Source organism: Cololabis saira, chromosome 21 (assembly GCF_033807715.1).
Source record: "Cololabis saira isolate AMF1-May2022 chromosome 21, fColSai1.1, whole genome shotgun sequence".
In the NCBI taxonomy this organism is placed as follows: Eukaryota; Metazoa; Chordata; class Actinopteri; order Beloniformes; family Belonidae; genus Cololabis; species Cololabis saira.
The window spans coordinates 17,527,365-17,545,960 of NC_084607.1; the positions used below are offsets into that span (position 1 = coordinate 17,527,365).

General features: G+C 40.0%; 2 protein-coding genes across 2 annotated transcripts; one reads left to right on the plus strand and one right to left on the minus strand.

Annotated features, from left to right (window-relative positions):
- Nucleotides 1-6,393: 6,393 nt before the first annotated feature.
- LOC133421755 (immunoglobulin lambda-1 light chain-like) lies at nucleotides 6,394-17,985 on the plus strand. Its single transcript, XM_061711510.1, has 4 exons — nucleotides 6,394-6,485; nucleotides 6,577-6,902; nucleotides 16,312-16,345; nucleotides 17,465-17,985. Exons 1-4 carry the CDS (start codon nucleotides 6,446-6,448, stop codon nucleotides 17,788-17,790), a joined length of 726 nt encoding a protein of 241 aa, XP_061567494.1. The 5' UTR covers nucleotides 6,394-6,445; the 3' UTR covers nucleotides 17,791-17,985.
- LOC133421888 (immunoglobulin lambda-1 light chain-like) lies at nucleotides 8,930-11,810 on the minus strand. The gene is made up of 4 exons (XM_061711679.1): nucleotides 11,721-11,810; nucleotides 11,289-11,637; nucleotides 10,585-10,619; nucleotides 8,930-9,409 (listed from the first exon to the last, which is right to left on the minus strand). The coding sequence occupies exons 1-4, from the start codon at nucleotides 11,758-11,760 to the stop codon at nucleotides 9,084-9,086; spliced, it is 750 nt and encodes a 249-aa protein (XP_061567663.1). The 5' UTR covers nucleotides 11,761-11,810; the 3' UTR covers nucleotides 8,930-9,083.
- Nucleotides 17,986-18,596: the final 611 nt, after the last annotated feature.

The window sequence follows — 18,596 nt, forward strand, 5'->3', positions numbered from 1 at the left end:
ATTTCTTTATTCCTTAGACATACTTGATACAGATATGAAAGTGCTAGGCTGTGTGCAAATGTATGAGTCTGTGGCATTGGGGCTTTCTGGGATTTTGATGTGTTACCTTTTACTGATTACCTTAACACCTCTTTTTGTTATGCAGAGTATTCAAATAATCCATGTTACACATACACTAACACACTAAAGTGTTACTACTACAAATACATATGGATGCCGACAGAGCCGACTGGGAGATTTGCGAGGCCCTGTGCGAAATGGCCGGGGGGGCCCCTTGCGCGCTCGCTACGCTCACGTGCGCGAAATTTTTGGGTTTTTCGGGTCGGATTGGGTGTCTATATGCGCAATTTTAACTCTCGAATTAGCAAAATACTGGATACCTTCCCCTGCCTCATCATCATCTCGAGTGCCTCTACGCGGGGCCCCGCGGCTGCTTGAGACCCGGTCGGATCGGTGATTTTTGTAACAAATTTATCTAACGAGGCTTTCAGAGAGGCATTAAACTCTTCCATTTTCTTTAGTTTTTTTCTTTTTTCATCTCCTGATGGAAATTTCCTGAATTTATATCGTTCTCTCGACACAGTTTGTTCCAACTCCACCCGTCTGGATCAGAGCAGCTTGTGTCTGCGCTTGGTCTGATCAGTTGTGTTGAACAACAGACACGTGCATCATTGCACATATATTTATTGATATGCACAGACTAGTACACATTTAGGTCTGTAATGGAACGTGACTGTTGATATTAATAAGGGAAAAAACGAGAAAAAAAAATTGAAAAAAAAAAAAAAAAAACGGCCCATAGAGCGAGGCCCCTTGGGGCGCGAGGCCCCGTGCAGTCGCACGGTTCGCACACCCCTTACGGCGGCCCTGGATGCCGTTGCCTTGTTTTCATATAGATGACCAAACCAGCATCCCTGGTACCTTTTTGCATGGACTCCATACGGCAAGGATTTGGGGCAAAAGAAAAAAAAAAAACAGAATGGTTGGCCACTATCAAATAAACTCCATTAGCATACTCAAAAGTGGCTGCTGGATATTTATAAACTTAGCACAAAATGTAAAAAAAGACTTTTGGTTGGTAGGTTGTTTTTTTGTAACAATGCTTCTTGGCAATTAATCTTATACCATTACAAAGCCTGTTTATTTCCTTTTTAAATGATGTCACATTTGTAAGGAACATGCATTTGTGGGATGAGCAGCAGAGCTGAGTATGTGGGTTATGCCCATGACAAATATGTCAAATCTTCTCATAGAGGCTGCCAGGAGTCATGCCATGCCTGCCCTTCCCCATCAGCCCTGTTCGCACTGGTGTCTGCAACACGTGCCCTGGACCCTGAACATGTGGGGGAACATTATGTTCCGTGATGAATCCAGAGGATACACAAGATCCCTCTGCTGATTGCTTATAAACATCTTTTGGTGGGGGAAGTGTGATGGTGTGGGTTGGCATCGCCCTCACTGGAAAGATGAGACTCGTCATCATTGGAGGTAATCTCAATGGAGAGAGATATCGAGATGAGATTCGACCACCAGAGGCAATCCCATAATTTGGGAATGGAGATGATGGAATGGCTTCCCAGCAGTCCTGACATCAACCCCATTGAACACTTGTGGGATCAGCTGTTCGTGCCAGAGTGACCAACACAGCCACGTTGGCTGATTTGCAACAAATGTTGGTTGAAGAATGGGATGCCATCCCACAGCAGTGTGTGACCATGGTGACCAGCATGTGGAGGAGGTGTCAGGCTGTCGTGACTGTGTACGCTTCTTCCACCCATAACTGAGGCTCCTGTTTGTTTAAAGCATGAATTGTTATATTGCCACTAATTGTTGTTTCTTTGAATCCACCAAATACCAAATAAGAATCAAAGCTGTTTGGCAGAGAGTATTTGGTAAATGTTTCATAGGCACAAGGCATATACTCAGCTCTGCTGCTCATCCCATAAATGCATGTTCCTTACAATTGTAGCATCACTGAAAAGGGAAATAAACAGGTTTTCCATTGATATACACTTTATTGCCACGAAGCATTGTTACAACAAAGATATAATTTACCAAACACACATGTCTTTATCTCCATTCATCCATCCATCCATTTTCCACCGCTTATCCGGAACCGGGTCACCGGAGCAGCAGTCTCAGCAGAGATGCCCAGACTTCCCTCACCCCAGACACTTCCTCCAGCTCTTCCGGGGGGAGTCCGAGGCGTTCCCAGGCCAGCCGAGAGACATAGTCTCTCCAGCGTGGCCTGGGTCTCACTCCCGGAGGGACATGCCTGGAACACCTCCTTAGGGAGGCGTCCAGGAGGCATCCGATACAGATGCCCAAGCCACCTCAGCTGACTCCTCTCAATGTGAAGGAGCAGCGGCTCGACTCCGAGCTCCTCCCGGGTGACCGAACTCCTCACCCTATCTCTAAGGGAGCATCCAGCCACCCTGCGTAGGAAACTCATCTCGGCCGCTTGGCCGGCACATGCTGAAGGTCCCGGTCCGATGAAGCCAACAGGACAACATCATCCGCAAAAAGCAGAGATGAAATCCTGAGGTTCCTAAACCGGATCCCCTCCGGCCCCTGGCTACGCCTAGAAATCCTGTCCATAAAAATTATGAACAGAACCGGTGACAAAGGGCAGCCCTGCCGGAGTCCAACATGCACCGGGAACAAGTCTGACCTACTGCTGGCAATGCGAACCAAACTCCTGCTCCGATCATATAGAGACCGGACAGCCCTTAACAGAGGGCACCGGACCCCATACTCACAGAATGGCCCGAGGGACACGGTCAAATGCCAAAAAAGTATTTAGTCAGCCACCAATTGTGCAAGTTCTCCCACTTAAAAAAAGGAGAGGCCTGTAATTCTCATCATAGGTTCACTTCAACTATGAGAGACAGAATGGGGGGAAAGAATCCAGGAAATCACATTGTAGAATATTTACTGAATTAATTGTTAAATTCCGGGGTAAAATAAGTATTTGGTCACCTACAAACAAGCAAGATTTCTGTCTTTCACAGACCCGTAACTTCTTTAAGAGGCTCCTCTGTCCTCCATTCCTTACCTGTATTAATGGCATCTGTTTTAACTGGTTATCAGTATAAAAGACACCTGTTTTAACTCGTTATCAGTATAAAAGACACCTGTCCACAACCTCAAACAGTCACACTCCAAACTCCACCATGGCCAAGACCAAAGAGCTGTCAAAGAACGTGAGAAACAAAATTGTAGACCTGCACCAGGCTGGGAAGAATCTGCAATAGGTAAGAAGCTTGGTGTGAAATCAACTGTGGGAGCAATTATTAGAAAATGGAAGACATCCACACAAGATCTCACCCCGTGGGGTAAAACGATCACAAGAACAGTGAGTAAAAATCCCAGAACCACACGGGGGACCTGGTAAATGACCTGCAGAGAGCTGGGACCAAAGTAACAAAGGTACCATCAGTAACACACTACGCCGCCAGGGACTCAGATCCTGCAGTTCCAGATGTGTCCCCCCTGCTTAAGCCAGTACATGTCCAGGCCCGTCTGAAGTTTGCTAGAGAGCATTTGGATGATGCAGAAGAGGATTGGGAGAATGTTATGGTCAGCTGAGGCCAAAATAGAACTTTTTGGTAGAAATACAACTTGTTGTGTTCCAAAGAACACCAAACCTACTGTGAAGCACGGGGGTGGAAACATCATGCTTTGGGGATGTTTTTCTGCAAAGGGACCAGGACGACTGATCTGTGTAAGGGAAAGAATGAGTGGGGCCATGTATCGTGAGATTTTGAGTGAAAACCTCCTTCCATCAGCAAGGGCATTGAAGATGAAACGTGGCTGGGTCTTGACAATGACAATAATCCCAAACACACCACACGGGTAATGAAGGAATGGCTTCATAAGAAACATTTCAAGGTCCTGGAGTGGCCTAGCCAGTCTCCAGATCTAAACCCCATAGAAAATCTTTGGAGGGAGTTGAAAGTCCGTGTTGCCCAGCAACAGCCCCAGAACATCATTGCTCTAGAGGAGATCTGCATGGAGGAAAGGGACAAATACCAGCAACAGTGTGTGAAAACCTTGTGAAGACTTACATAAAACTTTGACCTCCGTCATTGCCAACAAAGGGTATATAACAACATATTGAGATTAACTTTTGTTATTGACCAAATACTTATTTTCCATTATAATTTGCAAATACATTGTTTAAAAATCAGACAATGTGATTTTCTGGATTTTTTTTCTTTTAATTTTGTCTCTCATAGTTGAGATATACCTGTGATGAAAATTATAGGTATATCTCATCTTTTTAAATGGGAGAACTTGCACAATAGGTGGCTGACTAAATACTTTTTTGCCCCACAGTATGTATGTATAGTGTTTTTGAGTTTTATTCTGCCAAGCACCTTACCTCATAAGGTGCGTTATAAGTTATCCTTAAGAATGCTTAACATACATTTTTAAACATAAATTTGTTCATCTGAAAGTCAAGATGAAATAGAGAATATAACAATAATCTGGTTAATCCTAACTCTTGATGAACTAAATCCACAAATAAATTGGACCAAAAAAATAATAAATAGCAGCATTTCAGAAAATCTTCAAATGTTTTATCTATCTAAGTACTGGTCAGAAACTAACAATTACACAAACCAACTTTTTTTTATGTTAAATGAATCAATGATAGCCACACCAAGAATTTACTTTTAGCACAAAAATAAAATAATCTGCATAGCTTCAAGTCAGTTAAACTTGGATGTCGGTTTGATAATAATTGTTTTCTTTTCATTTGTAAAGCAATATACTTATATATATATGCATTACTTCCTCATCTCTTTCTTCGTTTTCTCTCTTTATCTTTTCCTTTCTCTCTCTCTTTCGCCACCAACTGGTCAAAAGCAAACATGGCAATAGAAACACCAGCGTTTTCGGGGATGAAAAAAATAGTCTGTAGCACGGCGAGTGCTACGGGGCCCGACCTAATACATCCATGGGCCCGACCGACAGGATAGAGAGGACACGGAGTTTTGTGCAGAACCCTTTTTATTCCGAACACACGCCCAGGACACACGTGCACAAGCACCACGACCAGCAGCAGCTCCCCAGTCCCCCTTGCAGCTTCTCTGTCCCTCCCTTATAAGGCTGGCAGGGTGGAGAGGCTAACGGGCCACACCTGTGTCCCATCAGCCTGAGCGGCTGCAGCTCCTCCACCCTGCCACATAGTCATTATGTGAAAATAAATGAAGGTATCCACATCTCTACAAAGTAGAAAGTAGAAGTAGAAATGCACATTGTAGAAACTAAAATAGCAAAAGTGTTCCCTTTACTAATTGAGAACACAATTCCAGTGTTTGGTTCTATGAATCTGAGGAAGGATTTTCTTCAAACCCATCATAGGCTGTGTGTGTTCAGAGGAAGAGGTTTGATCGGAATTGTAGGTTCGTTGCACAACAGAATGGCAAAAGGCAAAGTACATTTTACAGGATGTGGTTTGTGGTTTGTAATTTAGCCGGATGTACACTAGATGGCAGCATTGTTTATCTGTCAGGATTGCACAAAGTTTGAAAAGATATTTGTTGTATTTTTGTTGGATGCACAAATGAAAATGATCTCACGATAGCGGCAGCAGTGTGTCGATTTCAGTTACTTACCAACATGATGCACCTGTAGACCTCTTAACTTTAATCAGCTTAATGGAAAACTTGTTTCATATTAAATCTTTCACAGCAATTTATGAATTTGCTTCTTAAATTTGCAGATATTATTAATCCAAGACATTTATTGACCCATTTCTTTTAAAAGATCTGAAATATTGATTCAGTGAGAGGCCGTCCACTATTGGATGCTCAATCCCAGGTTCCTCAGACTCAACACACGTTTGTACCATCTTTAGACAAAGTTAACATGAGGTCTCATTTTGCACAGAAAAGTTTGACGTGTCGTTTCTGAATGTAGGTCCATATTGTAGGTCCCCACACTACATTTCACTGTTTCTTACACGTATTGACACTTTGTCAACTTTTGCTCATTTTGTCATGTTAAAGTGGCAGAAAGAAACATGTAATTTTTAGCTCAGAGGGTGCTTTTATAGTGTTGCTACTACTGTATTGTTACTACTACTATTACTACTGTTGCTTTGGATGTTAGGTCACTTTTTTTGCAGAAAAATAGTAGAAAGGCCTAAAAACCGTGTAACATCGCAATTCTTAATGATTCTATTAGATAGTAATAATGTTACATGTTACAGTGTTACTGTGGATTTAGTCTGATCTCCTCTCTCCAGTAATTTGAAGCCACAGTTTAAATTTCAAAAAAAATATTCCAAGCTCCTCCCCCTGTCAGTCCCTCTGAGTTTCAGGGTTGTATTAAATGAGTCCTCCAGCACCTCCTCTCCTCATCCTCTAAACTCTCTAATCTGTCAGCAGTAAGGTCTCTTTCCAAGTTCCAGCATCATTCTCAGCACACTGACAACATGCTGGGGACCCTCTGTACTCTCATCACTGCTCTGACATGTAAGGAGGCTGACTGGCTGCACATGTGACCTCATGCTGGATTCATCAGTCTGTGTGTTTCTCTTCACTTCATGTCATCTTGTTGTTTCAGGTGTGAGTGGTGTGACGGTGGTGACACAGAAGCCTCCTGTTGTGACGGTGACAAAAGGAGAGACAGCCACCATGGACTGTAATCTGGGAACTGTTACTGACAAAGCTATATGGTGGTATAAACAGATTCCAGGAGGAGTTCCTCTGTACATGCTGAGGTTTCATCATAGCTACAGTTCACCTAAATATGACACTGGGTTTCCCTCTGCAAGACACACATGTACTCATCAGTCAACAACAGATTATCGTTTGATCATCAACAAAGTGGAGGAGGGAGACTCTGCAGTCTATTACTGTAAAACATGGGACAGCTCTGCTAAAGAGTACGTATCACAGTGATTTACGCCATGACAAAAACCTCCTTTCTCATACTTCTGCTTTTCAAGCCTTTGACTCTTCCTGATCAAACTTGATTATCTTTGTAAACATTTTATCAACACTTGATCACTTCTTATATTTTAAGACTTATATTACTGGTCCTGTTAAGGCGGATGTTGTATATGATGAAGTATACATACAGGTGGATGAGTAGTTAGTAAAAAAGTCTTGAGATCTGTCTGAGATCAGACTGGAACATGAAGAAGTACAAAATCCTCCTGACCATCAACAAGTCACAATGTCCCATTGAAGAATAACAGATGACACGAATGATCATTAACATCTGCTACTTCACTCTTTCTTTTTGTTGGAGCCAATATGGGTGTTTTTGGTCATTCCTCTTCTGCCTTGGCTCCTTAGAATTTTGTTTTAGTAATTGTTTATCACAATTAAGGGGCCGGTGTGTTGGAGCCAATATGGGTGTTTTTGGTTTCTTTTGGTTGTAAGTTAATTTTGGGTGTTATTTATATACCAAGCCACAAGGGGGCAGCAAAACCCTTGGTAATGGGTCACGTCACGCAATTAGGTGATAAATAGACACAGGTGTGTGGGCGCAGCGTGTTTTGGAACCACATGGAGAATAATGTTTCTTACCGCACGCAGCACGCAGCACGTATGTTAAACACTTTATTAAATGTTATATAAACTGCAAAGAAAACAACATCCCACAACAATAAAGAGAGAGAGAGAGAAGATCGGCGAAGCAACAACAAACAAACAATAAGGTGCGTGTAAAGAAGTATTCATCTAAGGTTCCATTCACCACCGTGGCTAATTTGGTCACAACACTTTTCTTTACACATAACAAAGATAATAACAAATGTGTTTGTGTCTGCTTGTAAACAGTCTCATCAAAAATAAAGGCAGTAAAGCATCAGTTTTTCATAGTTAGGTAAAATCATTCAACATTGTGCGTGATTTTGTTTTTCTCTCAATAACTCCTTGTTTTTTACAAATGTGATATTATGATTTTATTTTGAAGCAGCAGAAACTGACCCAAATATGTCTGCATCATAACCTTTATGCAGGATCAGAAACACAGACTTAGAGAGCCCCTCCTAGCAGCCAATGTCCTCTCCTTCCCTCCTTTTAACATATCTACTGCTCTTAATCCCTTTCTGGAATTCAGGGTTTGGTAGCAGTAACACTCACTGTTTTCTTTTTGGGAAGTTTGAAAGCACCCTAAACTTCACGTCCACATCACCACACATGGTTGGGGTAAGTCGTTGACTGATGGTTCCTGGTGGGCTGGAGAGAAAATACAGTGCAGTGGTGCAGGTCTGTTGCTTAACACTGACCCTACACACCAGGACAAACTTACACCTGCTGCAAAATCAAATTGCTTTTAGAAAAGGGATCATGCCGCCAATCTTGGCCCTAACCTACCACAGATATCCAGACGGTTGTGGGAAGAAAATACAAAAAAAGTTAACAGTATTCATTGCTAGTTTCAGACCAGTTCTATTACACTTTATGAAGTTTATGGAGTTTCAAATTTGAAGGTAGAAAATATGACCAAGTTACCAAAACTGGCTGACAGAGAACCTAAAGAAGAAACTGTGTATTATGTAACAACCCTGTTTATTAGTGGGGTCTGCTTTTTTGTTCTTTTGTTTGGCATTAAATTAAATTGATTGACAAAGTTATTATCTTTGTTGATAAATTTGTATTTAAAAAAAAAAAGCTGTCTTCGTATGATTTGTAAAAGAAAAACTCTGATATTCATATAGTCAAAAACTGAGATCTGAAACTTCATTTACATGAAACTGAATGTGGAGAGGAAGTGTGCAGGTGCATCCTGGGAGGACAGAGAGGGGGATGTAGATAAATTATGCTTCATTGACAGAGGATGAAGATTCAGTTTCATTTACAATCATCACATTTTGAAACAGTTTCTACTCACATTTAACACATTAAAATATATATACTGTATGTCCAAGTTGATGAAGAATTTTTTTTATTGTTTTTTGTTTTTTAATCAAAATATGACAAATGCATACAAAGTTGAAACAAAAGTTCCAATGTTCAAAGCATTGATGGCAAACATTTTTTTAAATCTATTAACTTTGTAATGAGCAAAAAGCAGAAAGAGCAAAGAGGCAGAAGTTAAATGAAGATCCTGGTCCTCTGTTATCCTTCAGCAGGACATTGTGACTTGTTGATGGTTTTCTCTGAAGTCTGGGAGCCCAAAGACACTTTACATGTGTAAAGTTGATCCATGTTCCAGTCGCATGTCTGGATGGTCAGAGAGCTGCTGATCTGGAAAGTCTGATCTGGAGTCTGAACGGCGGTGCTGGTAGAGATCCCACTGCTCACTGGACTCCCAGCAGACAACCAGCTCACATCTGCAAAAGGTCCAGCCTGACTGGACAGACAGACCAGAGTGACTTGGTCGGACTGGAGCTCAGCTCTGGACGGAGGGAAGACTGTGAGGACAGGAGGAGGGAGGCTGGAGCCTGGAAGGACATGAACCACACTCACAACATCAAATGACATTAAACATTATCTTGATTTTTTTTTTAAGTAGCAATGAATGATGATAGATGAGAAAAGCATTGACTAAGAACACGACCTCTTATAATATCCCTAACATAAAATAAATAAAAGTAAATTTATTTGCAGCTTCATTAACCAAGAAAAGATTATGATTCATAATGTGAATGAAAATAATACTTCCATCAAGAGGTAAAGTATTTGTTCATTTTTCCAATGTTTTATTGTTTAAAATTTCAGTCTTGTTTTGAAGTTTTGTAATGGCAGTAAGCACTTTGTCCTTCTTATTTCTTTCTTACTAAACTTTCAGAAAAGACAAAAATCTTTTTAGATATCTAAATCATTTTCATTTCAACAACAGAAAAACAAGAATTCAGCATTTTTCATACAATTTTGTCAGACATTGTTCAAATGAATTGAATATTTTCTCAAAACCGATTTAGTTTCACTTCAAATAAAGGAAACTATCATGCTAATGTAATATGAAAACTTTGATCAATTCTTGAAAAATGTAAAACATTGAGATCTTCTCAGACCGAACCTACTTTCTTCTCAAAAACATAATAAACATATCAAACAAATACTCATTTGGGAATCTATCTAAAATTCATCATGTTCCGTTAGTTTGAATCAGAATCTACAAATGTATCATGTTGTATGATCAGATACAAGTACTTACTTGTTTCTTAAGCTATAAACATTTACAATATGATTATTGTAACAAATATTGTGAGAATCCTAACATGTTTTTGTAATTTCAGTCACTTTTAGAAATAATGTGAAATCTGTAACCATTTTAATGTTCTGCCGTCCAACTTACAATAATTAAAAAAAAACATGACTATTTCACATTTGTGGTGCAAAATACAAATGTCTAGAGTTTCTTCTCTTTCAAAACATATAATGCACCTTTAACTAGATTCAATGATTTTGTGATGTTTATAAAAAAAATTGATTGTTTAAAAGTAAAAATGAAAACAACTGTCATTCCAGATGCAAACTAACAAATAAACCTGTAATTACTTTCTTCATCACATGATCAATACAAGAATTACTAACAAATTAATCAATTATTTTGATCATTTTGAAGACAAAGCTACAAATGTATCATGTTGTATGATCAGATAAAAGTACTTACTTGTAACAATCAGCTTGGTTCCTGGTCCGAATACCACAGTGATTCAGTTTGTACACATGGTCGTACAAAAACCTCCTGACTGTCACTGATGAGGGAACTGAAACATCCTGCTGAGACCAACTTTCACTGTCAACATCTCATTCACTCTCACCATGATTCAGACTCTGAAACACTGCTGAAGTGGAATTGTTGTATTGAATCATATATATTGTGTTTTCAGAGAACAGAGATTTAAAGAAGAACAATTAACTTGGCTTTATCTGTTGCAGTGGTGTGTTTTATTTTATTTTATTATTTTGGTCATGATTAGGCTGTAACTCAGCAAATAAAACTGAGTGTACAGAATCATCTATTAGTGTGGAAATAAGGGAATACTACAGAATATACAATAATATTAACAGTGACAGATGCAATGGACTGGTAACGTGTCCAAGGTTGAGTCCTTTCTACCACATGAAGAGTGCTGGGATAGTCTCAGACAGATCCCCGTGGTCCTTTTAGGAAAAAGTCGTATTGCTAATGGATAAATGGATCAATAATAATTTATTCATGTACTTTTAACTACATGTTTATGTTTCAATACATTGTAATGCATTTCTGTAGTAGAATTGGTTAGTTTTTTTATTTTCTTTGGTAGTGTATATACACGAGAGGTTCAGAAAGCAGAAGTATTTATGTCAAGAGGTTTTTGTCACAGTGTGAATCACTGTGTTACAGTCTCCTCAGTAGAGTGAGTAGAGTTGTCCCATGTCTGACAGTGATAAACTGCAGAGTCTCCTGTCTCTGCTGTCTGGATGATAAACTGATAATCTATGTTTGATGTGGCTTTAGAGTTAAATCTGTCTGAGGAGAATCCTGGTCCAAATTCGTTAGGTGAGCTGTGGCTGTGGTAAAATCTCAAAACATACTGAGGAGTTCCACCAGGCACCTGTTTAAACCATCTAACATACTTAAATTCAGGCTTTTCAATGTTGCAGTTTAGAACAACTTCTTGTCCTGCAGAGACTGTGTGAACAGCAGGTGTCTGGGTCAACACTTTTGCTGCATCAACATCTGTCAAAAAAACAAAGAATCATGAGGAAATAGTTGATTTTTGAAAACCACAGAATAAAAGCTGAAGCAGAGGAGAATCTTACACATCAGAGCAGTGATGAGAGTACAGAGGGTCCCCAGCATGTTGTCAGTGTGCTGAGAATGATGCTGGAACTTGGAAAGAGACCTTACTGCTGACAGATTAGAGAGTTTAGAGGATGAGGAGAGGAGGTGCTGGAGGACTCATTTAATACAACCCTGAAACTCAGAGGGACTGACAGGAGGAGGAGCTTGGAATGGAGTCATGTTTTCTTTTTTCTTTTATTTGGTTTCTAGGAAATGTTGTCATTGTTTTCATTATTGTCAGGAGCATCTTGATGACATCATCATCATCATCATCATCATCATCATCATCATTTATTTTAACTTATGACCATGATCACATGGTATGGAGCACAAGAATGTATTTGCAAATTATAGTGGAAAATAAGTATTTGGTCAATAACAAAAGTTAATCTCAACACGTTGTTATATAGCCTACCCTTTGTTGGCAATTTTTTTCTGTAAAGGCTGGATTATGGTTGTGCGCTACACCCGCACAAAGCACACGCCGCTGTCGTGACGCCGTCGTGACGCCGTCGTGACGCCGTCGTGACGCCGTCGTGAACATTTCGGACTTCTCTGTCACTCTATTTCGCCGCGGTGTAATACCCCTCACGACCGCTAGGGGGGGGGGTCTCTTCCTGAATGGTTTATCCAACTTTTCCGGTCACAGTGAATCAAAGAGATAAGGATAACTATTGTGCAAAAAACCAAAACAAAATAAATCACACATACACGAAGAGAAGAGCGCTGAATGTTCATGACTGCTTCACGAACCGGAACCCGGAAATGCGATGCTACCAAGCAAACCAATCACAGCCCTCTGTGTTGGTCTGCGACCTCTTGACGCGTAGTTACAATTTGTGGGAGGTGCACGTCAGGCACGCCGTGGCGTGCAGCGTGCGGCGTGGCGTGCGGCGTGGCGTGGCGTGCGGCGTGGCGTGGCGTGGCGTGTGGCGTGGCGTGGCGCAACCTGCGGCGTAGGCTCGGCGTCGAATTGTTGCAGAACCATAATCCGCCTTAAGTCTTCTCAAGGTTTTCATACACTGTTGCTGGTATTTGTCCCGTTCCTCCATGCAGATCTCCTCTAGATCAGTGATGTTTTGGGTCTGTTGCTGGGAAACACGGACTTTCAACTCCCTCCAAAGATTTCCTATGGGTTTGAGATCTGGAGACTGGCTAGGCCACTCTACGACCTTGAAATGTTTCTTGCGAAGCCATTCCCTCATTACCCGGGTGGTGTGTTTGGGATCTTTCATGCTGAAAGACCCAGCCATGTTTCATCTTCAATGCCCTTGCTGATGGAAGGAGGTTTTCACTCACAATCTCACGAAACATGGCCTCATTCATTCTTTCCCTTACACGGGTGAGTCGTCCTGGTCCCTTTGCAGAAAAACATCCCCAAAGCATGATGTTTCCACCCCCGTGCTTCACAGTAGGTATGGTGTTCTTTGGATGCAACTCAGCTTTCTTTCTCCTCCTAACATGACAAGTTGTGTTTCTACCAAAAAGTTCTATTTTGGCCTCAGCTGACCATATAACATTCTCCCAATCCTCTTCTGGATCATCCAAATGCTCTCTAGCAAACTTCAGACATGGACATGTACCGGTTTAAGCAGGGGGACACATCTGGCACTGCAGGATTTGAGTCCCTGGCGGCGTAGTGTGTTACTGATGGTACCTTTGTTACTTTGGTCCCAGCTGTCTGCAGGTCATTTACTAGGTCCCCGTGTGGTTCTGGGATTTTTATTCACCGTTCTTGTGATCATTTTTACCCCAAAAGGTGAGATATTGCATGGAGCCCCAGATGGAGGGAGATTATCAGTGGTCTTGTATGTCTTCCATTTTCTAATAATTGCTCCCACAGTTGATTTCTTCACACCAAGCTTCTTACCTATTGCAGATTCTTCCCAACCTGGTGCAGGTCTACAATTTTGTTTCTCACGTCCTTTGACAGCTCTTTGGTCTTGGCCAGAGTGGAGTTTGGAGTGACTGTTTGAGGTTGTGGACAGGTGTCTTTTATACTGTTAACCAGTTAAAACAGGTGCCATTAATACAGGTGTTACGAAACCCCTGGTCAGGCCATGTACAGGTGTTGAGACCAAGGGTCACATAGCATGACATTTAAACCAGTAGGGAACCCAAGCATAAAAAGGTGCAAATAACTGAGACAACACAGGGTTTTAAACTGGTGTGCTTGATTTTAGTTACACTCCAGCAAGATATTTACAATATTTACAAGTGTACAAAATGACCAAACAAAAGTATGCCACTGCCAGGGGACGTGGATGTTGCCAAAATAACAAATAAGCAGCTAAGGATGAACACAGTTCTATCTAACTGTCTAATAAGGAAACCAAAAGCCTGTCTGCCTAACTACACTAACCAGTGGGACAAAAATACAATAGTGGCAACCATCCCTTACCTAATGTGACTAAACATAGATTCTACTACGTGATGCCTGTGTATAGGGGCCCCCGTCTTACCTGTCCCAAGGCAGGGCATATACACCAGACTATGAAGCAGAATAATAGCAATAACAGCAGGATGTGCTTCTGGACTCTAGCAAGCAAGCAAGCAACCATCAACTTGCTATGAGAGAGAGCCAGCAGGAACTGGCAAACAGCCCTTTTATAGGGCACAGGTGGAGTTGATTGGAGGAGGGCACAGGTGGAGTTGATTGGAGGAGGGCACAGGTGGAGATGATTGGTGGAGGGCAGAGACAGGGAACCAGAGGCTGGCCAATGAGAGATGGGTGGTGAATGGCTGCTGGTTATGGACCTCACCTGCAGAGAATGAGTGGTAGGGAGGGGAGGAGAAGGTGGAAGAGAAATGCAGAGCCACAGAAAATCCTACCTCTGTGGCACGTAACAACAGGTAACGAATGGAGGACAGATGAGCCTCTTAAAGCAGCACAATGTAACTTTTCCACCTATAATATTTCCAGAGTCACTCTACACCAGGCAGTCAGTCTGTGGAGGTCTCATGCAAAGAAAATGTATGAACTTTCTGTTACATGAACATTATTCTGAAATGATTACAACTTTGTAACCCCTTCAAAATTCTGTTCACCTGAAAATCACAAAGATTAAAAGTTGCTTGATGTTTTTCTTTCGAACAATCTGCTCTTGGTTTAAAGTTATAGTTTAACTGGTGAAAAAAACAACAACAAAAAAAACATTTGATGAAAGCTCATTTGTGAAATTCTGCTGTTGCTGATTTTTGTTACTTGAGGAATTGCAATTATTTTTGTGTTCAAAATATAAAAAAACATGACTCAGCAAAAATGCTTATCAATCCATACAGAATTGATCCAAGCTCCTCCCCCTATCGGTCCCTCTGAGTTTCAGGGTTGTATTAAATGAGTCCTCCAGCACCTCCTCTCCTCATCCTCTAACTCTCTAATCTGTCAGCAGTAAGGTCTCTTTCCAAGTTCCAGCATCATTCTCAGCACACTGACAACATGCTGGGGACCCTCTGTACTCTCATCACTGCTCTGACATGTAAGATTCTCCTCTAATTAAATATTTTCTGTTCTATATTATCAGTAATTAATGTTTTCCTCATGATCTTTTTCTCTTTTGTTTACAGATGTTGATGCAGTGATAGTGTTGACCCAGACACCTGCTGTCCACACAGTCCCTGCAGGAAAAGAAGTTGTTCTCAATTGTAACATTGAGAGATATGATAGAAATTATGTTAGCTGGTATAAACAGGTGCCTGGTGGAACTCCTCAGTATGTTTTGAGATTTCACTATACCGACAGCTCACCTGGCAACTTTGGACCAGGATTCTCCTCAGACAGATTTAACTCTAAAGCCACATCAACCATAGATTACCAGTTTATCATCCAGAGAGCAGAGACAGGAGACTCTGCAGTTTATTACTGTAACACATGGGACGACTCTGCTAGTGAGGCTGTAACACAGTGATTCACACTGTGACAAAAACCTCCTGACATAAACACTTCTGCTTTCTGAACCTCTGACATCCAAAGTCAACCCAAAAAAAATTTTTTTTCAAGAATAAAGTATTTCACATTGTATTGACATATACATGTATAATTCATAAATAAATAAATGTATAAATAAAGTTATTAATGTTGTTATCATTGCTGACCCATTATCTATTATCTGTACCTGCTTCTTCCTGTTTAGGATCACAGGGATCTGCTGGAGACTATACCGACTGTCTGAAATAAAAACAGATGTAAATCCTGGACAGATGGATGTCCAGAAAATAAATTATGGATAATAATATTTTATTTTACCTTCCATAAATATGTGAATCACTATTTACATAATGCTCCTGTATTTGCTTCACTACCTATAACTATGACATCAAAATGATAATAAAATACACAAAAAACAAGGAGCAAAGTTGATCTTGTCCCAATGAATCCCTTTCCCTGAAAATAAAACAAAGTCATGAATAAAAACAACTTCTATCCAGCAGTGTTTCAGAGTCTAAATCATGGTGAGAGTGAATGAGATGTTGACAGTGAAAGTTGGTCTCAGCAGGATGTTTCAGTTCCCTCATCAGTGACAGTCAGGAGGTTTTTGTACGACCATGTGTACAAACTGAATCACTGTGGTATTCGGACCAGGAACCAAGCTGATTGTTACAAGTAAGTACTTTTATCTGATTGTACAACATGATACATTTGTAGCTTTGTCTTCAAAATGATCAAAATAATTGATTCATTTGTTAGTCATTCTTGTATTTATCATGTGATGAAGAAAGAAATTACAGGTTTATTTGTTAGTTTGCGTCTGGAATGACAGTTGTTTTCATTTTTACTTTTAAACAATGGATTTTTTTTTAAACATCACAAAATCATTGAATCTAGTTAAAAGTGCATTATACGTTTTGAAAGAGAAGAAACTCTAGACATTTGTTTTTTGCACCACAAATGTGAAATAGTCATGTTTTTTTGTATTTTGTGTAAGTGGACGGCAGAACATTAAAATGGTTACAGATTTCACGTTATTTCTAAAAGTGACTGAAATTACAAAAACATGTTAGGATTCTCACAATATATGTTACAGTAATCATATTGTAAATGTTTATAGCTTAAGAAACAAGTAAGTACTTTTATCTGATCATACAACATGATACATTTGTAGATTCTGATTCAAACTAACGGAACATGATGAATTCTGTATGCACATATATACATTTAAAGTTGTTAGAAATATTCATCATGTTTCCAGAGGAAAAAAGAAAACTGTGTTAGTTTGGAAAGGATACATAAATGAGTAATTTATCTTAAAGTTTAAAGTAATTTTTATCTGATCATACAATATGATCAATTTGTAGTTTTTTCTTCAAACTGATAGAAAGTAAGGATTTCATGTATCAGTGGGTGTTTAAAATATGTCTTTATATCTGTGTTCACTAGTTTCATGACCAGAAAATCTATAACAGAAAAAAGTCTTCAGCTTCTGACGATTGTCTAAAATACTGATTTTTTTATTGTTACGTCAGTTTTGCTAAAAGTTGAATTCATCCAAAGTTATTGTCTTCAGTAAAATGTCCATACGATTTAGAGTTGAATGTAAAAGGAAAAACTGATTTTAAATTTCACGGACAAAATATTTGTGTTGAAATACTAACATTTAGTTGACGAAAAACTTAATTTGTCCAAATGAAGTCCATGATTGTTGGGATTGTGGGTTAGTTAATAAATCAGTGTGTGTTTTACTGATTTCATTTGATGTTGTGAGTGTGGTTCATGTCCTTCCAGGCTCCAGCCTCCCTCCTCCTGTCCTCACAGTCTTCCCTCCGTCCAGAGCTGAGCTCCAGTCCGACCAAGTCACTCTGGTCTGTCTGTCCAGTCAGGCTGGACCTTTTGCAGATGTGAGCTGGTTGTCTGCTGGGAGTCCAGTGAGCAGTGGGATCTCTACCAGCACCGCCGTTCAGACACCAGACCAGACTTTCCAGATCAGCAGCTCTCTGACCATCCAGACATCAGACTGGAACATGGATCAACTTTACACATGTAAAGTGTCTTTGGGCTCCCAGACTTCAGAGAAAACCATCAACAAGTCACAATGTCCTGCTGAAGGATAACAGAGGACCAGAAACATCATTTAACTTCTGCTTCTTTGCTCTTAATGCTGTTTCTTGATGATTAGTTTTTTTCCTTGTAAAAGAGATATTTAATCTTAATGCAACTTCCTAAAAAGAAAAAAAAATGTTTTAGATTTAGAAACTGCTTGAAGTCAGACTGCTTGTTTCAATTCTGCATATTTCACTTGATTTTCAAAAGCAAAAATAAAGTTTTCTTCATTGAACAAATGTACTTCTTTGTCTTAATTTAACAGTTAATTTAGTCAGAAACATTTGAAGAGCAGACAAGATAAATATAAATGAAACTAGATCTTCATCCTCTGTCAGTGAAGCGTCATCTATCTGCACCTCCCTCTCTGTCCTCCCAGGATGCACCTGCACACTTCCTCCATATTTATAGCTAAATGCAAATCAAGTGGTCAAGTGTCAGATGTCTGTAAAACTGGGAACGTAATGAGTTTTACTTTTGTTAGTGACACTTGATGCTTCTTGTTATCAGTTGAATCCTTTTAGCACCAGAACATCAGTGAATTTTGTTTTAGCAACATCAGAACTCCTTAATAAAGGTGGTTGTTACATGACACAAAACAGTAAAAACATTCTCTATCATTAAGGACGTACTAATCATCACGTTCTGAGGAAAACTGTGAACTTGCAACTTTTTAACAGTGAAACAACACTGGCCTGAAAGTAGAGCAGAACTTTGTTCACTTCTGTGCTGCTGTCAGTTTTTACTTCAAAATGAAATTAAAACTCCTAATGTGTAAAAAAAAAAGAAACAGTTTTATACAGATGAAAAGAGAGTC